Consider the following 25,608-nt stretch of genomic DNA (forward strand, 5'->3'; position numbering starts at 1 on the left):
AAAAAAAAAAAAAAAAAAAAAAAAAAGACTAACATAGGTCAGTACCCAAGGTCAGTCAGTACCCAACTCATTGTGGGTTTTTGGTCCAGTCTTAAAGGACAAGGGCTAGGAGACATCAGGAATCCAAGTCCAAATCAGGCATGGTGGTGCACACCTGTAGTCCCAGCTGCTTGGGAGCCCATGAGTTTGGATTCTGTCTCAAAAAAAAAATAATAATAATAATGCAGTTTTTGCCATGTGACTTTGAACAAGTGACCTGCTGTCTTGAGCCTCATAACCCTCACCACAGATCGGGGATGGAGGGCTGACGAGCTCTTATTTGCCTGCCTACCTGGGAGTGTTGTTTGTGAAGTCAGACATAACGACTTAGGAACTGCTTTAAAAAAACCCAGGGCTGCACTCCGAGAAAAATACAGGAGTACACAGAAGGCCAAACACCAGGAAAATCTGGAGAAAAATCTTTTTTAAAAAACTTCAAAAATTTATTTACAGCAAGAAAAAAAAAATAAGTCTTTTCATCAATGTTTTGGGGCAATGAGAATTTTTTCCATGACTTCACATTTCCAAGGTGGTTGGCAGTGGGGTAATTTACCCCCCGAGGAGTCACTGGTACATAGTAGGTGATCAATAAATGGTATGTGGTCATTGGTAGGACTGTGCATTTCATGGAGAGACATGAAAGCATTCCTGGTGGTGTGACCAGCTCTGGCTTGGGCATAGACTGGGAGGTGGCTGTGAGGACACTGGTTTGGTTTTAGTGAAAAGTGTGTGTGTCCAGGCCTTGAATACTGGGCGGAGTAGTTGGCATTTCCCCAGGAGTCAGTAAGGGACCCATCAGAGGGACCATCTGTTCTCTGCAGGTGGACCGTGGGTACCTGTCAGGCCCACTAGCCAGGAATGAGGAATCAACCTGCTCAGTCCTGTGCCCGACCCCTGTTGGGCAAATAAGGCCACATCGCCCATCTCCCTGGGCCTCCTCTTCCCTGAGTGTGCAAGGGAGAGGGCTCCAGCATCTTCCACCTGTGATGTTCCCACCAGGGAACAAGTTGCTCTGAGCGAAGACCCGGCCCTATCGTCTACACAGGAAGTCAGGACCTTGTGCTCCTCCCTGGCCCTGCCCCTCTAGCGGGGGGCAATGGCCCAGTCTCCGTGGCCTCCTGACCTCTGTGCCAGGGGTGGAGGACTTGCTCTTGCAGCGACTCCAGTGAGCTGAGCTGGTGGTTGTGTTGCGCGATCCTTGGGTGCGTTGCATCTCTGGGGAAATCAAGATGTTTCTTGCTAACTGTTCCCGGGGCTCCTCTGAGAATTTGGGACTGCTGGCAGAATGCAGGAGGGACAGTGGGTGAGGACCAGACACCTGAGCACTTGAGAGGCCGTGACCTCCTCCAGGCCACAGGAGCCACGTGCGTCTGTGGCCAGGTTGCTGGAGGAAGCAGAGGGGAAGGTGGGGGTGGCCCTTGAGCCCTGGGCCCGAGTGTGTGAGGGAGAGAGGCTGACTCAGCTCGGAGGACAGCCCTCTCCAAGCCCCACTCCTGAGCCGGGCCTGCAGTGACCTGGGGGATTTCTCTCTGCTGTGGAGCTCGGGGCCGGCCCGGCGGGGGCAGCTCTCATCTCTCGGCAACCCCAGGTGCTGCGGGGTGCCACCTGGCTGCCGTGGGCCAGCAGCACACTGCCACCTCTTCCCTGGCCTTGGAGGTCCAGAAAGAGGCCACATACCCCAAAGACTGCTGCAGACCCTCGTGCCAGTCCAGGTGGCAGGCTCAGGAGGCCACTTTGCTAGACTCTGGGTAGGCGGTTTGAACCTTGCCCTGTTCACACCTGCGTCTGCTAGAGGTGAGAGTTTGCCCAGGTGCACAGGCGCTCTTCAGGGCCCCCCTCTCCAGGGCTTCCGGCCCCCAGAGACAGGGCTGGGCGGAGCCCCTAGGACAGAGTCCCCTCCTGTCCCAGTCTCCAGGCCCGCAGCCCTCCTTGGCTGGAGAGGGGGCCTCTGAAGGGGCTCTGCTCCCTGCCCTGTGCACTCAGGGATCCCGGGAGGATTCTGGTGCAGGGAGAAGCGGCGCTAGGCTGAGCTCTGGAGCCCAGATGGGGCGTTAACCGAGCACTAGTGTGTGCCAGGCCTGTGGCGGGCACTATGTGTGGACCCATCCCATTTACTCCCCAGAGCAACTGTTATTAGCAACCATAAGAAGCTCAGAGAGGTTAATAGCCTGTCCAAGGTCACCCAGCTGGTGAGAGACTGGGGCTGAGTTTTGAATGAAGGCTGTTGGGTTCACTTTTAACCACTTCCCTGCACCAGTGTGGAATGAGATGAGGAGGGGAAGGGCCTAGGGGGTGGAAGCAGTTCCGGGTGGGGCTGTGGCCATGGGGACAAGGCTGCCCCAGGAAATCTGGGGATCTTTCCTTCAGTTCTGCCCATCAATCTGTCACTGCCAGCATGGAGGAGGGGGTGTTCCCACGACAGGGAGGAAGGTGGGCATCACTGGGCATCCCAGAACCTCTCCTGATGCCTGCCCTGCCCCCCCAGACCTCAGAACCAGCAGCACTCTGAGGTGAGGTGGAGCCCCAGAGCCACATCACATGGGGCCTGGGGCGGTGCTGTGGCTCAGGGGAAGAGACGTGGGTTTGGATTCAGTATCGATGTCAGCTGTGTGCCCCCAGGCCCACTGCCCCACCTCTCTGGACCTCAGTTTTCTCAGCCACAGAATGGGGGAAGGGAGAATAGCATCTACGAGAGGAGTCCTGCCAGCCCCCTGGGCTCTGGTACAACCCAGAAAAGCCCTTTGTGAATTGCTACCATCAGGCATAATCATAATAATTATTATCTGTAAAATGAGGAGGTTGGACCAGCTGATCTCCGTGGGCTCCTCTCCAGCTCTGATGCAGAGGATTTCTCAGGTTTCGGAGCTGGGAGTTCGCACAGACAGCGCGGGCTGGGAGAGGCCAGGGTCAGTGGGAACCTCTCCAAACCTTCCCCTTCATCCTCTTCCCCATCCCAGCCCAGGCTGCTGAGTCCCAGGGATAGGAGTTTGAGCTGCACCCCTGCCCCTTCCTGAGAGGCTCCCCACCTGCTTGCCCTCACGGGCTGGGCTGCCCAAGAAAATCAGAGCAAGAAGGGCCCTTGGAGAGCCCTTGGGATGGAGAAAAGGAAACTGGGGCCCAAGAGGAGTAGGGATCTGCCCGCAAGCACAGCACGCTGTGAGCCAGGTGGAGCTGGGCTTCAGACAGCCGACCTAGGGCATTGGTGGAGGGCTTATGATGAGGCCCTGGGCCTGACGGGGGCTGAGGGTCAGAGGTGAGGCCACAAGGCAGGGAATCCCCAGACACCCACCAGCAATGGCTGCCTCTCCTTCTCTCATCCTCAATCCAGCCAGACTGGCATTTGTGACCTCTTTCTCTGCCTCTCCCGCCTGCCCAGGTGCACCTGGTTTACCCTGGGGAGAAATGGCGGGGATGGGGGCATGATGTAGCAGGGGTTCCTGAGCTCTGTGCACCTAGAGAAAACCCTGCTGGCCACAGCTTTAATACCCACCACGACGCAGGCCTCTGTGGGCGCGAGGCACAGTGCTGCTCTGTGTGAGCTCCCCTCTGTCAGCGCTCACCCCCAGCCACCAGCTAGAGCCGACGTTCCCCATCTTCCACTGTGGGCACCGAGCCCCACTCTTGATGCGCCTGTTCCTGTGCCCCTCCCGCTGCCCACTCCGCCCTGCGGTGTCCAGGCCTTGGGACCAGCCTGTGGGATTATGCCTTTGGCACCTTAGTTCCTGGAGGGCAGGGCTTTGGCCAAGCAGCAAGTGTCCCACTCTGCATTTCCCACTCTGCATCTCAGGAAGGTGCCTTGGGAGGGTGGGGAGTATCGCATCTCTGTGACGGGTGTGGAGGTCCCACCCCACCCCAGCCCTGAGGTCAGGGAGGCCTTCTGACCTCTGCAGATACCAGGGCAGAGCAGCCGGAGCAGGGCCATGTGGGTGTCTGACACTTTCTTCTTGGCAGCAGTGTCCCTGAGAGTGACTCAGAGCAGAGTGAGCGCTTCAGAGGTCTTTACCGCCACTGCTATTTCCACCAACCTTTGGGGAAGCCCCTGGGAACCTCTGTTTCCTCATCTGTGAAATGAGGAAGATGGTTGGACCTAATTTTCATGGGAGATGTGCTGGGCACAGGGCGTCGGAAGCTAGTAGTCGGCTGTTGGTGGTGGACTGGGATGTGCACCACGGGGACCGAGGTGCCCAGGAGCAGCTCAAGAGCGGAAGCTGCAGTTTGCCAGCCTCGGTTTCCCCGTCAGGCCTGGCAGACAGACAACTCTCGCGTGACCTGCCTCATCGGGCTGTTGTGAGGATCGCAGAGGTCCCAGGGCGTGCACCGAGGAGCTAAGGGCGGGTGGGAGAGGGAGCGGAGGGAACACCGTGGGCGGTGGCACAGGTGCCGCTATTGTGGCTCGCAGGTGTGCCATTGTGGGCTGGGAGAGGCGCGGCGGTCGGTGCGGGCTTGGGGGCCGCCTCCGCGCGAGGGGAGGGGTGAGGGAGCGGGGGTCGGGAGGGAGATTGCCGCCGAGACGCGGGGCGGCTCCGGGTCCCCACTCTTCAGGGAGAGAGTCTAAGGGGCGCAACCCCGGGGCGCTGTCCCTGGTCCTGGAGCTCGTCCGACTCTGGACTGCAGTTCCTGTTTTGGCCAGTGGAGGGCGCCAGGGACCGCGGCGGACTCTAGGCTCGTGTGAGACTGTTTTGAAAAACATTCTTTATTTTCCTGAAATAATATTCTTTTGTAATAAGCCAACCCACCCACCTAACTTCAAAAACCTACGATATACTCCCATAAAAAAGGCAAAAAGCCGCCTTCTCGCCTAGATGGATGCTCTGGCACGGCTACTTCAAAGGATAGAAAAATGAAAATCAAACGCTTTTACCTAATGTAAAAACACACGTTTCCGCTCAGGAGCGTGAACTCACCCACCGTACCTGACCTCTAGTTCAGAACAGCTAAAGTACTTGTATCTCTGAAAATTTTTATTATGGATTAGAGCCACAACAGAAAAATACTCATGCAAACCATGAGCTAAGTTCTAGAATGATCTACCCAGGCTGTTAACCCACATGAAGGGCCACGGATACACAAGTCTTCCTCAAGCGAGACTGTCCCTGACACAGCTTGCTCATTTCCACCCTCTGAATGACAGTGGTCAGTGACCCCAAGTAGTTGCTGAGGACCAAAACCACCTTCATATATTCCTGTAATGTCCTTTAGGGGGCAGAATCCACCCCCGAATTGAGAGTCACTGCCAAGGCCAGGGTGTTTTTTTTGTTGTTGTTGTTTGTTTGTTTAATAAATATTGCTTTGGTTGTAGATGGACACAGTACCTTTATTTATTTTTTAAAATTTTATGTGGTGCTGGGGATCAAAGCCAGGGCCTCACACATGCTAAGCAAGTGCTCTGCCACTGAGTCACAGCCACAGCCCCAGGGCCAGGGTTTTATGGATGGCGAAGGGCTCACAGAGTCCCAAGCTGTCTGGCTGACTGGGAGGGGTATGTTAAGGGACTGTCCCCTGCCCCCATCTTACAGATGACTAGCAGAGACCAGAAGCGGGAAGCAGGTTTCACTAGGAAACAGCAAGTGGCCGATGGAACGGGGCGGGGGGCATACCCATGACTCCTGACCCCTGTCCAGGGCTCAGTCAAGCCGGCTGCCCTGGGTGGAACTCTGGATATCAAGCCCAGCCTTGTCCCTCCCTGCTTTGCCCACCTGCCCCTAAAAAAGGACGGAAATGGCCATGCCCTAACAGGAAGGCAGCAGAGGGAGGCTGGCTAGATCCCAGGCTGTGCCATGTGAGAGTGGCCTTGGCCTCTCCTTTGCTCTCCCTGGGAATATGATGGCTGTATACCCCTCGGATCCACGAAGAGCCATCCTCTCCTACTTTGTTTCCCTCCCTCCCTCCCTCCCTCCCTCCCTTCCTTCCTTCCTTCCTTCCTTCCTTCCTTCTGTTATTGCCATCGCAGTGTTGGGGATGGGACCCAGGGCTTCATGCATGCTGGGCAAGCACTTTACTGAGCTACATCCCAGCCATCTCCTGCTTCATTTCCTCACAGTCATTAGCTGGGTGCTCTGTGCGTGTGATGTGAGTAAATGTGTGTACTGTGTCCTCTTGTATGAAAACAATATGATCTCAGTAAGGATCTGTGATTTCTGTGCATGGATCTGTGGTCCTCGGTGTGTGTTCATGTGCGTGTGCAAACTCAGCCCTGGTCACACACTGACTTGGGACCTGTGGGCATAGCTCCATTAGACCTTTGCACACGTGTGTGCATGTGAGTTTGCAGCGTGGGGGCTGACATTCATGTGAGCATATGCACATACCTTTGATTTTACTGCGGTCTCCAGGCACGAGGTAGATGTCCCTATGCATATGCATGGTACCAGGGCCAAAGGCATTTGTGACCCTGGAAAGTTTTCATGCAGCTGTGCACACGGGTCCACCAGAGACTTTGTCTATCTTGCTCATTCTCTGAGCAAGAGAAAATGCCGGGCACCCAGCAAGTGTTCAATATGTATTTACTGGATGATGGAAGGAAGGGGAAAGAGAGAAATGAGTGCATAGTACATGCCCCAGTTTCCAGAAGGACTTGAGGCACACAGTTTGTGTGGAGACCAGAGATCCAGCCTCAGGGGTGGGGGTGTGAGTGGGGACATTTACTGTGGTCATTCTGACCAGCCAGATTATCCTGGTCCCTAAATAGGCAGGGATCTCAGGAACCACTGAGTGGGGTACAGATCTCATTGCCACAGCAGGGAATGGTTGGGGTAGGAACTGCTCCGGGGCAGCTGGCTGCTTGGGGACGGGGTGTGAGCCAAGCCACACTGACTCCTCCCTCCTCTCTAGTGCCTGTGGGGACCCCCCACACACTTCTCCAGGAGTTCAGGGTTTGCAGTCCCGGGATTGGTGGGTGTGGCTTGGCTGGAAAGGCCCCGGCTAAGGAAGGGTAATGAAGCTTCGGGAGCTGGTGGACTTCTCCCAGGATGGCACTGGCTTCCGTTCTCCTCCACCCAGCACAGAGAGGGTGGGCGGTTAGGAGAGGAGCAAACTGAGGCCGGAGGAACCCTGATGAATGCAAAGCCACACAGGAGCGATCTGGACCAGGGCAGGGAGCCCAGGGCTGCCCCGTCTCCTGCCCAGGCAGATATCCTGAATGAGAATGACTCGGCAGGGGAGGAAGTGCTTGGGGACCCTGGCGAGAGTTGGCCCTGCCAATCCCATCTGGAGCCCAGGCCCGACAACCTCCCCTGGCTGCCCCTCCCTCTGCCCTTGCCTTTCAGCTGCCAAGAGCTGGGAAGGGGGAGCTGGAGGCAAGTGGGTGGAAGTCGGAGTTCAAGGTGGGGTGAACTTCAGAAGGGAGCTCTGCAGCCCTGCACCCCTCCGCCCCCCCTCGTCCTCACACAGCCGGGCACGTGGCTGAAGAACCTGAACAAATCTAGGAGGCGGAGAAGGAGAGCTTCCTTCTAGAGGAAGGCCAGGACCCCAGAGAGCAGCCGGCTCCAGGGGGAGTCAAGGCAGAAGGGGGCTGCACCTCACCCCCAGCGATGGCAACGACTTCCCAGTGCCAGTCTGCAAACATCCGGGTCGGTGGGTGTTAAATAATGTGTTTGTGGTCACAAAGCCAGGAAGCACCACAGTCTGCCCCAGGGCGGGTCCCTTATTAAGCAGCCCCTGTGCGTGTGTGTCCGTGTGGTGCACAAGCCTGTTTATCCGTTTGTCTGTCTTGGAGGTTGCTCCACTTGCACGCACATAGATCTGCCCAGTTCTTTCCATCATCTGCAGGATTCTGTCCGGTGTAAATGGAACATAATTTATTTATCAAGTTGCCTCTGGATGGCCATTAAGTTTGTTTTGGAATTCTTATTAATAAACCTTTGCTAGCCTTACAGAAATGGCAATTTCATAAATTAAGCCCGACACAAACGATGCTGCGGCAAATGTCTTAACCAGCACATGCCAGATACGATTCTCAGTGCTTTATGATTCATAATTAATTTAATACCTGGCAAAACCCTTAGAAGCAGGTATTTTCATCATCGAACCTACTTTGCAGATGAAGAAATTGAGGCACAGAAAGATTAAGTAACTTTCCTAGGTCACACAGCTGACAAGTGGGAGCACTGGGATTTGAACATGGGAGGGTTCACTAGGATGAGGAGATAGCGCCCACCTCTCTCCCTCATCCTTGGCTTTTAGTCTTGGGGCTCATGTGCTGTGAGGAGGAGAGTAGATTCTTGGAGGGGTCTTGCAGGTTGAGGAGGCACATTTAAATTCTGCTGCCAGGACTTGGCCAGGAAGTGTCCTGTGCATCTCTGGCTGAGGGAACGTGACCCCCATTAACCACCCCACCCCCACCCTTGCCAAGGAGGCAGCTGTGCTGGCCAGAACCCAGAGGCTGGAGTCCACACTGGGCTCTTTGTCCTCGGTGGGAACCCTGCGGCCCCCTTGGCCCCTCTCAAGGGCCCGCTGTCCCAGCACCAGTGGGGCCTCCCAGGGGCCAGGCCTGGCTGGGAAGCTTGGCATGTTGGGGCTCCTTGGCCTCCCTGCCAGCTGGGCCTGTAGAGTCCACTCAGGAGTCACTCGCTCTGAAGCGAGCCTGGCGAGGCTGTGCCCATGTGCAAGGGGGTGCAGCAGCGCACATGGGGCTGGAGGCTTGGGCCCCAGGCCTAGCACTGTGTGTACCCCCAGAACCCAGGCCTAGCTCTGGATCCTCTTGCACCCCACCCAGCCCCTCTCTGGAAGCCTCTGCAGCTTCCACTTGGGAAGGAAAGAAGGAGGGACTTCCTCAGCCTCAGGCGAACCTGGGGCTCCCAGAGCCTCTCAGGAGGCCACCTGACTGCCCTGTGCCGAGGGGCCTCCCACTGCAGGGTTCTGCCCCACCCCCAGTCTGCAGCCTGGCCCAGCCCTGGCTCCAGAGGACCCTGACAAGGGGAAGCCAGATGCTTCTCTGAAGACTGAAAGCTGAGGCCGGTGGGTCTAGAGGTGAGGAACCCCGGAGAGGGCTCTTTAGGGCTCCTCAGCCCACCAGAGTGCACCGGTCGTGGTGGGAGCAGGAGGGGGCTGGGGCAGATCCCCAGGTCTGGGTTTCTTATCTGAAAGGGGGGACTGGCAGTGCTGCCTGCCCCTGCCTGGGCCAGGAAGACTGTGGAGCCCTGTCCCGGCAACTGTCATTTCCCAGGGGAAGATGGTGCTAACCAGGCCCAGGCCCTGCCCCTGGGACCCTCTCACTCTTCCTCCCTCATCCCCCACTGCCCTTCCCTGCAGGTTCTTTAAACAGAAAGCCCCATGGAAACCCTCAAGGACCTAGGGACCGCCCTCTATGGGACAGCTTTTGCTGGTGGGATTGGTAAGTCCTGAGGGCAGGGCTACTGTCCCCGTGTCAGCTGACCCATCTCCACTTGGATGGGAGCACAGCTCCTGTGTTTGTTGAATGAATGAACAAATGCACGTGGGTTTTCAGGACCCAGTTCAGTTCTGCTTCCAAAGGTTGGATGGGAACCTGGGCTAGAAGAATTTTCAAGAGAAGTGGGGCGTCTGCACTGTTCCCCTCTGCTCCTCCTCCTCACCAGGGCCTGGGCCGGGGGTTCTTAAGGAGGGGATGAAGTGGGCAATAGAAGGGCTATTTCCTTTTCCTCCTTCGCTGATTCGCAGACCTGAAGAGCCGTCCGTGTCTGACCCGGGTGCGGCACTCGCCGCTGGCACTGATCGGCATTGGCTGTGTGTGTCACTGTCGGTGCCTTAACTCAGCACCTCATAGCAAGGACCCTAGGAGGCAGGCGGATCAGGCCCATGTGACAGATGAGAAATTGGCGGCATCTGCCCACGGGGCAGACCACTTTTCACGCTGGATACCCAGTTCTTGCTGGGCCCGCTGTGTCTGTCCCCTCCGAATGACGGGGTCCGGCCCGCCCACAGAGCGCGGTGGCCTCCAGAGGGGACCCAAGAGGGCCCGCAGCCGGTGTCCCTCGGTCTGCTGGGCGCTGGCCCCGGAGGCGAGGGGTGGCGGTCACCGTCTCGGAACGCCCCGCGCACCCCGCCGGCGGCGAGGCGCGCAACAGCGCCCTTCGCGCCCGCGGCCGGCAGCTGGACCGCGGCGGCGGGGCGCGGACGGCCCGGGGCTGCGCGGGGCGGGGCGCCGTTGCCAAGGTGACCGGCGCGGAGGGGCGAGCGGCGGCGGCGGCGGCTGCGGCTGCACCACCATGAGCGGCCGCAAGCGCAGCTTCACCTTCGGCGCCTACGGCGGGTAGGTGCGCGGGGCCGTGCGCTGCGGGCCGCGCCTGGGTCCCGGGCGTCCTGGGGCAGAGCGTGCGCTCGCGTGTGCGGGGCGCCGGGTGCGTGCACGGGCTCGCTGTGTTGGTGAGCGCGGGTGTTTGCGCGCGTGTTCCGGTGCGTATCCGCGCGCACAGTGGGACGCGAGTGTAGAGGCGACCTCTACAGGGTGCCAATGGGAAGAGTGGGGACCCAGGCTGAGGCTGGGTGTGTGCGTGTGCGCTCGCACGTCTGGGTGCATGCACAGGTCTGTGGGGTGGCAGTCAGCCAGGGCGACGCCAGCTGGGGCTCCCACTCTGCCTCCAGCTGCGGGGCACTCAGAAGCCATCTACAGCCGGCCCACCCCAGGCACCTGTGCACCCCGTCTCAGCCCCCTGGTCCTGGGACACCCCCTTTCCCCAGGGCTGCTTGCCGAATGGGCCTGGAGGACTGCCAGGGAGTCGAGTGGCAGCTAGGCCACCTTGGGGTCACTACCCCTCCTGACTGAGGGCTCACCTCAGTGGGGTGCAGAGGTGGGATGGGGGAATGCTTGCCTCGGGCAGAAAGTTAGCAAATTGGAAGGAAGAGGGCTACACAGACTGGGCCCAGAGACCCTCCCCAGCCAGCCAAGGGGCTGTGTGACCTTTGCCAGGCCCTGGCTCCTGGGGTGGAGTACTTTGGGCCCCTGCATGAATGCCACTGGGACCCAGCTGGTCCTCTGGCTGGGGGATTGAGTCAAGTGCCTCCCCACCCTGGTAGCTTAGCCTCCAGGGCCCCCCCCCCCCCCCCCCCGGCTGAACGTGGGGCTGTGCGCTCCCTTTCCGGGACCTGGCTCTCTCAGGTGGAGAGGGGAGGCTGGGTTGGGCCTCCAAGCTTCCTGGTCAGCAGACGCAGAGGGGCAGCCCAGGGGGTGTGAGTGACCCTGGATGAGTCCTGGCCTCTGTGGCCTCACCCCACCCAGCACAGTTCACTCTCCACATTATCTGCCCCCTGGAGCCCCCAATCCTGCCTCCCCAGAAGACACCCCCTAGCTGGAGGAGTCCCGTTTGGGGCTCCCTTTCCATTCCCTTCTTGCCTCAGGGTAGAAGGCAAGAGTTGTTTGTTGTCCCAACAGCTGCCCAACCCCTGGGCCCCCAGCTGGTCAGGAGGGCGGTCCCTCCAGCCCCATCCCCCCAAGCCCAAGGTGCCCTTAGAAGGAATGGGGACAAGAGTCTGGGAGACACGCTCTCCTGGTGGCTGGACCCACAGGGCTTGGGAAAACAGAGCCTTAGGTGCCCCTGAACTCTTGCGGGACGGGGTGTGTGTCGGAGGAGGGGAGGGGAGGGAGGTCGTCACGCATGGTCCCTGGGTAGAGATGAGGAAGAAAACGCAGGTTCAGAAAGGTCAGTGAGTCACTGAAGGTCAGCGTAACAGCATAAGGTTGTAAAAATCAGCAGAGGGACGTCGGCCGCCGTGGCCTGGAGCAGGCATCGCCATCTTCCTGCCTGCTCGGGTCGGAGGTGCCCAGGCTGGTTCCCAGCCTGCCCAGCCCCTCCCCCACACCCAGCTGGCCTCCAACCTGTCCTAGTCAACTTCCTGTCCCGGGACTGCCTTAGCTGCCCCTGCCTCTTCCTCACTCTGTAACCCCCACACCTACCCATGTCCCTAAATGGCCCAAGGGAGATGGTGACAGCAGGGACACTCTCAGAAGCACAACCTCCTCTGGTCGCGGTGGGCAGGGTGGCATGAGTTGGGCCTGGTGTGCAGGGCAAGGCTGGTGACAGGGACGGCCCCTCACAGCTGTCCCGCTTGCTGTGTTTCAGGGTGGACAAGTCCTTCTCCCCTTGCCGGAGCGTGTGGTGAGTACTGGGGACCTTCAGGAGGGTCTGGGCTGTCTTGACTGATTCCTGGGGAAACCCCAATCCACTCATGTCCCCATAATGCCAGGCCAGATCCGCTGACCCTCCAAACGTCTTCTCAGGATATGGGAATGGGAGACCTTCCCCCTGGTACCCACACGGTCTGCTCCGTAGTGCCTTCTGGAGCTCAGCCTTGGAGTCAGATAGATCAGGCTCCCGTCTTATTCTGCCACTGCCTGTGTGACCTTCAGGGATTCGTGAACCCCTCTGAACCTCAGTTGTCTCATCTGTGAGATGGGGGTTAAGATGTTTCTGCGAGCACAAGTCTGTAAAAGTCAAGCAAACAAACCAGGCCTCACTAAAAGGGATCCTTCCTTGTCCTCCTCTCCAGTGCTTCCCACCTCAGCATGGCTCCTGGCTGGCCTGGCGGTGCCCTTCGCTTTTTCAGTAACTCCCAAACCCTCTAGTGCCACCCGGTACCCGGGCCTCAGACCCCATCCTGCATCTGACGATCCCCTTGTTCTGGAGGAGGGAAGAAGGCAGGCAGCTGCACCCGCAGCTTCTCCGACACCAAGAGGCTGTGGTGGGGGAGCAGCCCCACTCAGGATTCACTGCAGCCCGGCCGGATGCTCTGCAGGTGGGCACCTCCGGCTTTCCTGGCACCAGCACCGCGTGGGCCCAGCCAGCTGCTCCTGCTGCCACTTTGCCCTGTGGGAGGGACCCCCACTAGCTCCTGTCCTGCTTCCTGGCCCTGCTGAGAGCATCCTGGGGTCTGCAGGTCTGGTCAAAGATTCCCATTTGGCATCGGTGCCCCCCACAGTCCCCTGGGAGGCCACACACAGCAGGCGTGTCCAGGCGGAGCTCCCGGGTGGCCTTTTCATTTCCCTTTGATGCTCCCTGTGCAACCTGGGGCCAGTTTCTCTCCCTCTCTGGGCTCTCTCCTGCTGCCATGCCCAGTCAGTTTGAGTCAGTCCTACATGCGAGACAGTGTGCTGTGCCCGGGCAGGGTGGCAGGGCGATGCAGAGGTGAGGAAGGCGCCCCCTTCCATTGCAGGACTTCAGCTGCCCCTCCTCAGGGCCTACTGTGCATCATCTCTGCATCATTTTTTCTGTCTGAGGTGCTGGGGATCCAGCCCCACGCCTGGTGCATGCTGAGCCCCACCCCGACCCCCACACACACCTGGCAGGGAGGGTCTACAACCCCTGATGCCACACAGAGGGGAAAATGACTTGCCCGAGGTGACGTGGCGGCAGACGTGGGACCTGAACCTTGGTCTTTCAAACTCTGTGCAGAGCCCTGAGTCTCACTCATTCTGTCCCGAGGCTTCCAGGCCACAGGGAGGGTCTGAGCAAGAGATGGATGTGAAGGAAGACTTGGAGATGGGACCAGAAGGTCCACCCTGGGGAGCCCTGAACCAAGAGTTAGCAGCGAGGGCCCAGGACTGATAGTAACTGACCAGCTGTGTGTCTTTGGGCAAGTCGCTTCCCCTCTCTGGGCCTCAGTTGATATCTGTGAAGTAAGGATCTGGAATTCCCACCTGTTAGCCACAAGGCCTTGCCTGCACCCTCCTTGTGAGAGCTGCTGTCCAAGGTGCTAAGCTGCAGGCCCCGGAAGCCATTGGCTTAGCCCACCTGTGTACCTGGCATCTGGGTCATGCTCAGTAAATGGTGGCCATTTTGACCACCAGTGATAGTCTCCTGATATTCAGAGCTTGCCTCCTCCTTTCTGGTAGGGACTCACGTTTCCTGTCCCCAGAGTTCCCAGCCAATGGGAGCACGGCCCTGGTCAGGAACAGTGCCATGTTCTGGCACCCACCCCCCTTGGCAGGTGTGGCAGTCAGCTGTCCATTGCTGTGACAGAATACCTGAGAAAAACAGAGGAGGAAAGGTCTATCTTGGCTCAGGGCTTCCAAGGTCTCAGATCTGTGGAGAGGCCGCACATCAGGCAAGGGGCTTGTGGCAGGGCCACACTGCTCACCTCCTGGTGGCCTGGGGGAAGCAGAGAAGGCTCCAGGACACGCCCCCATGACCCACTTCCTCCCACGAGGCCCCACCTCCTGCAGTTTCCCCACTTCCTGGAGTCCACCCAAATCAGGACTCCCCTTGGACCATCCCCTTCGGAGGTGACCCGGCCACTTCCCCAAGGCCTTCTCGAGCTCCGCCCTGCTGGGGACCAGGCCTTCCCCTCAGGAGCCTTGGGAGGGTGTCCAGATCTGAGCGTGAGACACCTCCAGTCCCCACAGCCCTGGCCCCCCTCCCCCAGGCCCAGCGCTCCTGTCCTGGTCCCTGGTTCTCCCCTCAGCTGGCCTCCCCGCTGTCGGCCAAGGTCACCGTCACACATTAGTGCTCATTCCTGGAGGAGAGGAGAGAGCGTGGGTTTTGAATTCTGACAGATACGGATGGGGTCAGCCTGTGCCTTGTCCTCGCTGTGTGACCTTGGCCAGGTCCTTCCCCCTCTCTGAGCCCCCCTTGATGCTCAGCAGGTGTTTGTGGAGTTGGACCTTTCAGCCAGGTGACTTCAGGGGAGTTGAATGTGTCCCAGTCACCCTGAAGCAGGCAGCAGGCTCTGAGCCCCTCGAAGCAGGGGTTGCTGAAGTTACTTTGTGCTACCCCCCTTCCCGGTGTGTGTCACCTGACTGCCGGCCAGGCTCTGCTCTCCTCAGGTCTGTGTCCCCCACTAGGTCTTTCCGAGCTACCCCAGTCCAGTGAATGCTTCATGAGGTGGAGCTGACTCTAATGCATCCAGAGAATGGAACAAGCGAGATTTTCCTCATCTTTTTTTTTTTTCTTTTTTAAGTCAGGGCTTGGATCCTAAGGTACTGAGGTCTGGTTGAGGTCAGATGTGACCTTGGCTGGATTCCCCACCCCCACCTTTATCAGCAGGGCGTCCACAGGCCGGGAGCTCTGGGTAGGTGACCAACAGAAGAGGCAGGAGGCCCAGCGGGAGGGTGGGAGCCAGGGAGTGGCAAGGGGCTGGGCATGTGAGGTAGAGTCAAAGGGGACAGGAGGTGCAGAGGTAGGAGGGTGGTCAGGTGGGCTTGCACAGGGCAGGGGGTTCTGGGAATACCTCTCAGAAGAGGAGAGTTGACTTTGACCTTGAAACTGGGACCCTGGGGGAGGAGGAAGAACTTGTTCAGGGTTAGTGTCCGAGTGGGCTGGGCATCTTATTATGGTGGCCTCATTAGCTCATTAGTGACCTCGGTCCTGGAAGTCGGTCTTGTGGCCCCATTTTAGAGGCCAGAGTCAGTATGGGACTGGTGGAGGCTCCGGCCCAGAGTCACACGGCTGGCAAGGGCTGGACTTGAACCCAGCGCGCTCTCTGTCTCTTGCCAAGGATGGGACCTGGCTGGGTTTTGGGGCAAGGGAAGAGGGGAAAAGTGAAATGGTCCTGAATCTGAATGCCCCCAAAACAGGAGTCACTGCCCAGCCCAGCGTGTCCCACTGAGGGGCCCGCCTAGCCACTGGAGTGTCTCTCCTGACAGTGTGAGTCCCAGCCATTCCTGCCTGTGGTCAGCTTCCTGGGTCCCAGAGGCTGGGCCAGTGTTCACTGGAATTGCTTCACTTCAGCGGACTCCAGCCTGGTGGAGACTAGTACTGTGCACCCCCATTTTACAGATGAGGAAACTGAGGCCCAGAGAAGGGAAGTGGCTGGCCCCAGGTCACCCAGGCAGTGAGTGGCAAACACACCGTCACCCTGAGCCCCGGCCTTTGCCCTCACTCTCCTGGAGGCTGCTTGCCTGCCTGGGGGGCTTGGGTGGGTGGCCCCCTCCTCAGGTGGCTCCTCTCAGCAGTCGCCTGGCCAGCGGCCCTGGGGACCTGTGTGCGGCAGCAGGCAGCACGAGGCAGGCTCATTAGTGGCTCTGAAATGCCAGGCAGGCACAGCCCGCTGGGCGGCCTCATCTATTATGCATCTGGTGGGCAGGACCCAGCGGGCACGGGCCAGGGAGCCGGCTGCTGCCTCCTGAGCCCACACCTGCCACCACCTCTGGGCAGCACCTGTCCTGTCACCCTAGCGCAGTTGGAGCCTGGGGCCCACCGGGGACAGAGGCATGGATGCAGCCCCGAGCTCCTGCCTGCCCTTCCTCGCAGCCGCTTCTGAGAGGGGCTGGGGATTTGGTCACTGGGACTGAGGTGGACAGAGGTGGCCTGGATCTGAGATGCACAAGCTCCTGACTGCGTGGTCGTCACTGACTGAGCTACAAGTAACCACTGAGCACCTACTGTGTGCCGGGCATGGTCCGGGTATCGCCGAGGGAGTGGAAAATCAGCCAGCCTCAGTGCCTGTCCTCGAGAGCTCAGCGTGGCCAGCACGTCCCTCCCTCGGGCCTCAGTTTGCTCACTGTGACATGGGGGCGGGTGGGAGAGACCCTCACTAAATAGACAAGAAACCAAACCTGACGTCGGGCGGGACCTGGAGGAGGGTCATGGGCTCACAAGAGGCTTCTTCCTGAGTTCCCCGTGGGCTGGGCGGGGCTCCTCAGCACAGTGACCGGTGGCCTGCTCAGCCTCCAGCAAAGCCGAGAGTGGAGCCTGAGCTGCCTGCTTGGCCCTCAGTGTGGCCACTCAGGAGAGGTGGCATTGGAACCCAAACCAGCCATGAGAAGGGCCGGCAGTGTGGGGACAGGAGGTGCAGACAGGAAGCCGCCCGCGTGAAGGCCGATGGCAGGAACAAGCGTAGAACATCCTGCGAACGGTGACGTCAGGGTGGCTGGAGGGATGGCGAGGGGGTCAAGCTGAACTGGGTCTTGCGGTGGGACAGGAGCTTGCTTGGGTCAGTGGCCGGCGTGTCCGGGCTCCTGGCTCCGCCACATCTCAGAATCAGAATCTGGGCCTCCTGGACACTTTGGAAGTGGAAGAGGCTCTTGAGGTCCACTTTTATGGCCCCTCACTTAGCAGGGGAATCCTGTCTAATTCCTACCCTTTTGACCATTAAAAAAAGCCTTCAAGCCGTGTGGGGTGGCGCACGCCGGCATCCCAGCCAACAGGAGGCTGAGGCAGGAGGATCGCAAGTTCCAAGCCGGCCTCAGCAACTTAGCAGGGCCCCAAGCAACTTAGTGAGACGCTTCATGGAGATAAAAAATAAAAAGGGCTGGGGTGTGTCTCAGTGGTTAGCACCCCTGGGTTCTGTCCCTGGTCCAAAAAAAAAAAGAAGTTGAAGGTCTGCTTTTTTTTTTTAATAATTTTTTTTGTTTTGTTTTTATGTGGTGCTGAGGATGGAGCACTGAGCCCCAACCCCAGCCCCTGTATCTTGTTTTTTAAAGATATGATTGATGGTTGATGGTAAGAGTTAGGTTTATTTATTATGTAAACTTGGGTTCAAGATGACATTTTTAACCAGTTATCAACAATCGTTGTTAAATTGGATGATATAGAAAATACACAGGATAGTTAATCTGTCCATTGACCATTTATGCATTATTAATAAAATAATAATAATAATAATTTTTAAAAATGGGGGCTGGGGATGGAGGTCAGTGGTAAAGCGCCCCTGAGTTCAATGCCCAGGACCAAAAAGAAAGGAGGAACCGAGTCCAGACACTCACTCTGACTTTTACTTCCTCGCTGAGTGGCCTACCCCAGTCTGCTTCGCCTCTCTGAGCATCAGATCGGTAACCATGGAAACGGCAGGGCTTAGCATGAATGCATCCAGTGTGGGCCCTGGGGAACGCTCTTCCCCTCCATAAGTATTTGCATTTTGGAAGAAAAGATTCATTGATCCAAAAGGAGACTCGCGCAGGGAACGTCAGGCCTGGGGTGGCTGGTGGAGTGCATGAGGAGGAGGGGACCTTCCTGACAGCTCGGATCTCCCCGGGAGCCTGTTCATTCACTCAGCAGATTGATTCAACAAGCGGTGCTGGGGGACCCCCTCAGAGAGCCCAAGCCCGGGTCGGTAGATAGTGGACAGCCCACTCTTCTCACGGACTCTCCTTGTTTTGTTTGGTTGGGGTCGTTGGGAACTGAACCCTGCCACTGAGCCACAGCCCCAGGCCTTTTTATTTTGAGACAGTTCTCACTAAATGGCCTTGAACTGGTGATCCTCCTGCCTCAGCCTCCCGTTGGGTGGCTCCTGCAGGACTCTCAGTCTAGAAAGGGAACTGAAGATGGAGGCTGTTCTAATGGTGGTGATGGCGCTGACTGGGGTGACCTGGGTGCTGAGGCTCAGAGAATGGGTCGGGGGCTTCCTGGACAAGGTGACCATTGTGGAAGTGAGCCAGGTGCCTCGTGACAGAGCAGAGGAGAGACGGAGCTTGGTGGGGAGGAAGGCCAGTTCAAGAGAATGTTCCGGAAGAGGGGGCGGGAGGAGAGAGGCAGGGGGCGGTGTTTGCTGGGTCTGAGGTGGGCCTGGCAGGTGGCGGTGGCCGAGGCCCCTCTGGGACCTCCTGTGGTGGGCTCTGGAGGGATCCGAGCCCTAAGCTTCCGTGGGCATCTGTCCCCCTCTCCTCCCCTACGTGTGGACTTGCCCTGTGACATGGGCCTGTGTGGCTCTGTGGTTCTGGGGGCCCTGCTCCTGGTGGGACTGTGGGCACCGCCTGGGCTGCCCGCCTGCTGGGCTCAGGGAGTCGGTGGCTTCTCTGGGTTTTAGTCCCCTGGCCTTTAGAATGGGGACGGTGCGCGGCCACCGTGAGACCTGTCGTGGGAGAGGAGACCGCGTGTGCTGTGGCCTACACCAGGACCTGGCACGAGCGAGAGCCTATAGGTCCCCTCTGTTGTGGCTGTTGCCATTGTCCCTGGCCTCAGTGGGGTGGGTCAATAGCCCCCACCTCAGGGGAGGGCCAGGCAGCCCCGCTGTTCCCCACGGGCTGTGGGAGGGGAGAAGCGTTTGGACTCGGCTGGCCTGTGACAATATCACTCTTCTCTGAGGCTCATTTTCATACCTGGGGAGGACCCGCTCTGCTACGCCGCTACAGTGATGCCGTTCTGGTGGGGTTTGATCTTTGGCCTGATCCACCTGTTTGCTGTGTAACCTTAGCCTAGAGACTTAACTTCTCTGAATCTCAGTTTCCATGCCTGCAAATAGGGATGATGTTTGCCTCATAGGATTCTCTCAAGGCTTCCACTGGCCATTTGTTCATTCAGCAAATACTTATTGAGTCCCCAAATGTGCCAGGGTCTCGTGTAAGAACTGGGGACAGATGCTACGGTCCCTTACTCCACACAGGTTACCTTTCAAGGTGGGAGGCAGACATAAAGGACAAATGACAGCAGACAGATAAGGTCATTTCAGATGGGTGCTGGGTAGTGAGCGGCAGGGTGGAGTGAAGGGGCTGCCCTCAGGGCAGAGGGCCCATTCAGGGTAAGGAGCAGGCCGCCTCCTCCTGGCCCCCGCCTGACACTCCAGATGCTCTCCTGGCAGAGGCTGGAGGCCACCTTCCCTCAGACCCAGAGCTGTGGCCACAGGCAGGCCTGGGGGCAGGTGGGCATTGTGGCTGGGCCCGCAGAAAGCGGGGTCCCTGGCGGGGAACAGTCGGGTGGCACCTCCGCCGGCCGAGCCCGCCTGCTTCTCCCAGTGCCCACAGGGATGCGGGGCCCTGGCCCACAGACCCCAGGCCCGTTTCAGGAGGGACCTGGGGTGAGGGAAGGAGACTTGGGCCCGCAGCTCTGGGGGCCAAGAGGGCCTCAGCCTTCCCTGGCTGCCCACCTGCCCACAGGGCCTGGGGGGGACCCCTTATACACGGCCACGCTCCCTCCCACCCCTCCCTGGCTCTTGCCTGGGTGACAGCTTGGTCCTGCCCACAGACACAGGCGCACACGTCACTCAGGCCGCCGACGGCCGTGGGGTGTTGACTGTCAACACACCAGAGTCCCCACCTGAGGACGCCTGGTCCTGGTGGGAGGGGCTGACGGCGTCCACTGGTCACTCTGTGAGATGGGCGCAGCCAACTGGCTGACCCCCCCCACCCCGCCGCAGGCCAGGCTCCTGCGAGAGCAGGGCAGGGTGGGGGCTTCTCCCAGCCTGGGGAGGGGACACCTGGAGGGAGGGACGAGGACGGGCGTGCGCCAGGCCCAGTGTTGAGGACAGGAAGTGTGGAGGCCAGGAGGTCCAGGGGCTGAAAGGAGGCCTGCGAGGGAGGAGAGGCCACAGGGGAGGTCGGAGCCGCAGGCCGTGGGCGGCTGCGGGGAGGCACGTGGCCCCAAGAGGCTGCACATGGCGGGGAGCCATTAGGCAGGTGGGTGGCGAGATCACGCAGGCCCCGCACACCCAGACACGCGCTGCCTCCCACACCCACTTCCCGGTCACGATCCCACCCACAGAGACGCAGAGCTGCAGGAAACCCGGCCCAACAAGTGTCGGCGCCGCAGCAGGACTGGCTCCCCCCTCGTTGGCACAGGCCTGCGGCACCCACATGCAGCCATCGCCCTGGCTGCCATGTGCCAGGGGGCAGTGCCAGGGGAGCCCCTTCACGTGTGCCAGCCGAATCCTCCAGCCCTGAGGGTCCCCGTTACTGACACCATTTTACACCTGAGGAAGCTGAGGCTCAGAGAGGTGAGGGAACTCGCCCCAGGCCACACAGCGAGAGCTTGGCATAACGGGGTCTGAGCGCAGGGCTGTCTGACTTCCAGGTCTGTTGCTGGCCCACCCAGCCCACACCCGAGTGCCCATCTGCCCCTTCCCAAGCCCTCGCTGAGAAGACCATGAGCCACCTGCAAGGCTGAGTCCTTCCAGCAACAGACTGATCAAGATTGACAGCTCTCTGGTGCTTTGGGTGGGGGCCGGCAGCCCATGCCCACGTGCCCTCTGCCCTGGGCTCCTGGTGCTGTGTGGGGGCCGGGCACCTGGCAGCTGGACAAAGCCAGAGCTGGACGCAGGGCCTGCGTTTGCATTTACACATGAGGTGCACAGACTGTCCTGCTCAGGCCCGCCCGCTGCTCTGGCCCCCGTCAGGACAGCCCCGTGCCGGGGCCTGGGCCGCTCTGTCTCTGCCTCACTTCTTCCCGGCCCTCGGGGCAGGTTGTCTCGTGCCTAGTGGAGGGGAGAGCCTGCACTCTGTCCCTCCTGCCTGGAGGACTTTGGTCATGGTGCTGACCTCCCTGGTGTCAGGGGAACAGGGGTGACTCCTGCAGTCTTCCCAGAGGACTGAGACAGAGCCAGGTGCTCAGGGAGCGGGCCCAGGACACACCCCGCCTTTGTTCCCCTGGCTCGGGTCCCCAGACTGGCGCTCAGCTCCTGGCCTCTCCTGCTCCCCCACACCAGGGTCTCCTGATCCCACCCAGGACTCCCCCTGCCTGGACTTGACGGGGAGCACAGAACACACCTGAACCCACCGACACCCGCACACGGATGATGTTGTTGTCCCTGCTCACTGGTTGGTTTCTGCAGTGCTGGGGCAAACCAGGGCCTCAGGCATGTAGGCGCCCACCACCACACTACGCCCACTCGCCCGTCTTGTGGATGAGGCAACCAAGGCTCAGTGAGATTAAGTGGCTTCCCCAGGGCCACACGAGGCTGAATGGCAAAACCAGGACTCCAGCCCAGGCAGTCTGACCCTCTGCTGCCTTTCCAGGAGGCGGCCTGACATTTACTGAGCACATACTATTTGCTCAGCTCCAGGCGAGTCAGATTGTACCTATGTCTAACTTATTCCCCATGACAATCCCCTCAGAGTAGGTATTTACTAGCCCATTTTTCAGATGAAGAAATTGAGGTTCAGAGAAGAAAAGCAACTTGGAGGAGGCTGAGGACCCTCTCTGCAGGGAAAAGCCCTTCTCCGGGTGCTGCCCTCCACCACGCCTCGGAGGGCCCAGTTCCAAGCTCCTTGTCATCCCTTCGCCCTCAGTGGGCTGTCGGAGCTGGACCTCAGGGTCTAGTCTGGGTCCAGTTTCCAATGGAGACTGAGGCTTAGAGAGCTTATGGCGACCTCATGCTGCACATGGAGACTTAGAGACGGAACCAGGGCTTTCCTTAGTCTTCAGTTAGCAGATGGTGGCCTTGTTCTTCTCCCTGGGTGTTGCGCCTTGGTCTTGGTGGCCACCTCCACCCCCGGGGCAGTCATGAGAGGCAGCGACTTCTGCTCAGCAGACTTACCTGGAGCCCATGAGGGGGTAAAGCCCAGCTTCAGTATCAACTAGGGTGTGTGTGTGTGGGGGGATGGATTCCACAAGGTCTCAGCACTGGAGGATTCAGCGCCTGGGTGGTAAGGCCAGAGGAGCCCCCAGGAAGAGCTGGAGGGTAGTCTGGACGGGGGTCGCTGGGACTGTTCTTTGAGGGCGGCAGGCCTGGCCCACCCACTCTAATGCCAACACGTAGCACCATTGTCTGGCCCAGAGTGGGCATCGAATCCTGCCTTCTGAATGGATGGCCGAGCAGAGGAATGAAGGGCAGATGGGGGCAGGACTGGTGGCATGGGCGAGCGAGTGAGCAGAGGAATGCAGGAGCTCTGAGGGACAGTGTGGTCGGCGGGGGTGTGGGGGACACGTGGAGATGGCTGTAATGCTGTGGGGGGGCCTTCGGGTGCTGGGGGGCACCCTGGCAGCCCCTGTGCTGGGTGCTGAGGGGTGGGCCGGGATGCCCCGGCGTCTTGTGCCAGGAAGGGTCGGGTGGCGCCAGCTTGAGCTTCAGCTGTGACCCTGGGCAAGCCACCGTGTCCACTGGGGTTCTGCCTTCTCCCTGGTGGCAGGGGACGGGATGACCTGTCTAGGCTCCCGGGAGGCTGTTGAGAGGGTCCAGGTGAAGGCCGTTTATAAACTGTAAAGTGCGGTGCTGGGAGAGCAGGTGTGGGTTCTCCCAGCCGGAGGAGGCCCCGGCCCTGTGGCCAGGTCATTTGAGTCCCAGGGGAGGGGAGGAGTCTGTCCTGCAGTTTCTAGGGGGCGGGGAGGGTCAGGCTTCGGCATAGCCCAGCTGGGCTCTGGCCACCTGGTGGGAAGGTGAGCCCTGGGCAGGCAGCAGGTGGACGGCTGGCCTGGTCCCCGGTGCTGAGCCCTGGCAGGAGGACCATCCCGTGACCTCTCTGAGCTGCCAACTTGTTTGCTTAGCAGGCTGCTGCCTGGCCCAGCTCCGGGATCCGGGTGTCTAGGCCCTGGGCCAGCGTGGGGCAAGGGCCCTGTCCGCCTCCCTCCTTACCCGCTCTGCCCAGCTCGGAGCCCTGAGCCCCTTCCCTTGCCCACAGGGCCCTGGCAGCTCTGCCGCCTGGTCCCTGTGAGCCCCTGGCCCTCCTCGAAGCCCTGCGGAGCCTCTGCCTGCTCACCTCTGACGACGACGCCTGCCCGCCCTCCGGGGGCTGTCATAAAAATTAAGTGACATCACAGTCACTTTGTCACTGCCAAACAAGCCTGCTCTGTCCCTTCCCCACCTGCCCCCTTCTCCAGACCTGGCAGAGGTCAAAGGTGCCTGGGAGTGACCTGGCCTGGGTCCCACTGCCTGGGTCCCAGTGGGCCTGGGGCGGCGGGACGTCCCCTCAAGACCTGGCTTTGGACACTTGCTCGCCTGCTGTCCCCGGCCTCCTTCCCTGGCTGGCTGGTGGAGGTCCGAGGACAGTGCGCCTCTGTGGCCCCCAAGATGAGGCAGCTCCAGGGCAGGGCGTGGCTGTGGCTTCGATCAGAGTCCCCCCAGATCCGGTGTCAGTGGCTGGGGAACCCGGCTCCAGCTGTCCCCGGATGGGAGTGTCCGTCACAGCCAGTGCCCCTTCCTGGGGCCCCTCTGCCTCCAGGTGTCTCCGGCGGGGTGGAGCCAGGAAGACCCAAGGGACATGACCTTGGGCCTCCACCACCTGGCCTCTGCTGCAGGCTGGCCCCCTGCCCCCTGCCCCGGCCTGGCCGAGTCCTTCTGCGCTCTCCCTTCATTGGCTCCCGGGGCCCCTCCTCGGCCTCCTGGGTCTGGCTTCCTGAACTGGGTGCTGAGAAAGACAGGAACCCCAGCAGAGGGGACAGCAAGTTCAAAAGCTTAGCCACGTGGGCAGTGTGGCTCCCTTGGGGACACCTGCAGCTGAGGGAGGCTGGGACAGGGTGGGTAGCCTCAGACAGGAGCAGGGATGTTGATAGGACAGGCAGAGACTGGGAGGGAGGGTCAGCAGGGCCAGACCCGCCTGGGGACCCCGTCCAAAGATATGGGCACCCGGGCCAGCGGGGCGGCCCCCGGGTTGGCTTCTCTGGAGTGACCGACAGTAGCACCCACGAGCCCCTCTCCAGCCTCTCCCGTCCCTACCACACAGGTGCCTCGGCCAGCCCCATCGCCTAGCTGGCTTGCAGGTGGGACACGCCCCAGGACTGCATCCTGTCACCTGTCTTTGGTGTCCCTGGCTACCTCCCCGCCGGCCTGGGTTGGACGCTGCTGTCTTGCAGCACGTGGACCCTTCCGAGGGCCACAGCCTCCTGTGGCATTCAGCCATGGGTGGGTGGAGGCCCTGGGCTCTCTTCCCTGGTCTGCTCCCTCGCTGGGTCACCGTGAGGTGGTGGTTCCACTCCCCTGGCCTCAGTGTGCCCTCCTGGGAATTGGGGACCCTGGCCACCGCCTTATCTCCCACTCCAGTTCCGGTGAGAGTCCCAGGAGAGCAGATAAAGAGGGCTTTGAAGAGTACAAAGAGCCCTTCTCACGAAGGTGCCATTATTATTGTTACCTTGATGCGGAGATAAGGGAGGGAGGAGGCGCAGTGACAGTTGCCAAGACACCCGGGAGCTGTGAGCAGCGGCTTCCGGCCTGGCCCCTCCCCCCACGCCCTGCCTCTCCCGTTCCCAGGGTAAAAGCTGGGTGCTCTAGCGGGAGGGGAGCTGGGCCCGGCTGGCCGGTGGCCAGGCAGCTGCAGGGCTCAAGGTGACCCCAGAATGTGCCTGGCCTGGACTCAGGTTGGCTCTGGCTTCCCCGGTGACCTTGGACAAGTCCCCTCTTCCCTGGCTGCTGCCTTTTCCTGTGTCCGAGGCGGCAGTGGGTAGGTGTCCAGGCCAGACCCTGCAGGTTGCAGCTGGGCCTGGGCAGGATGCTTGGTGGTGGCCCAAGACTCGGGCTGAGCTAGGGAGGTCACTGGGGAGCAGGGAGCCTGAGTGGAAGGCAGCTGGGATGGCTGCCCTTTCCTGGCTGTGTGACCTTGGGTTCATCATTTAACCTCTCTGAGCCTCAGTTTCCCCATCTGGATAAAAGGTTGATAAAGTCCCACCTCAGAAAGCCTCTGCAGTGGTGGAAGGAGATAATACCTGCGTGAACTACAGGGTGCCACTGGGGAGGGGAGGAGGGACAGCTGCCGTGTCCTGGCATGCTCTGGGCTCCTCCCAGATGTGGTAGCTGGAAAAATGCAAAGCATTTTAGGCTGAGCTGGCCATGGGGTCAGAGGGGTTTGAGGGAAGTGGGAGTGGACAGAGACTTGAGGGACCCCATGTGAACAGAATGTGGGGACCAGAAGGCAGGGTGGGTTAGGAGAGAGACAGGAGAGTTTGCTTTCTGACCAGGGAAGACAGTGACCCAGTGGGAGGAGGTCCGAGGGGCCAGAGGCAGAAGGGGATGGAGGGGCCAGCAGGAGGGAGGGCAGAGGAGGGGAGCCTGGCAGGAGGGGCGTTGGGATGGGAGGAGGTG

The 25,608-nt window shown here is 59.9% G+C and overlaps 1 protein-coding gene across 9 annotated transcripts in view; it reads left to right on the forward strand.

Annotated features, from left to right (window-relative positions):
- The first annotated feature begins 10,152 nt into the window (after nucleotides 1-10,152).
- The window catches only part of LOC107142156 (RAP1 GTPase activating protein), a 42,888-nt gene continuing 27,432 nt past the window's right edge, over nucleotides 10,153-25,608 (forward strand). For 4 of the 9 annotated variants that reach the window (XR_007352201.1, XR_007352204.1, XR_007352203.1 and 1 more), the window contains exons 1-2: nucleotides 10,154-10,267; nucleotides 12,075-12,110. Coding sequence is in view for 3 of the 9 variants with exons in the window: in XM_048816123.1 (XP_048672080.1) it covers nucleotides 10,224-10,267; nucleotides 12,075-12,110 (80 nt within the window). In the remaining 6 variants the exon portion in view is untranslated. Of the gene's footprint in view, nucleotides 10,268-12,074; nucleotides 12,111-25,608 lie in introns of all 9 variants that reach the window. The other 5 variants (XR_001503525.2, XR_001503526.2, XM_015485558.2 and 2 more) reach the window with 2 other exon arrangements.

This window comes from Marmota marmota, unplaced genomic scaffold, assembly GCF_001458135.2.
Source record: "Marmota marmota marmota unplaced genomic scaffold, marMar, whole genome shotgun sequence".
NCBI classification, from domain to species: Eukaryota; Metazoa; Chordata; class Mammalia; order Rodentia; family Sciuridae; genus Marmota; species Marmota marmota.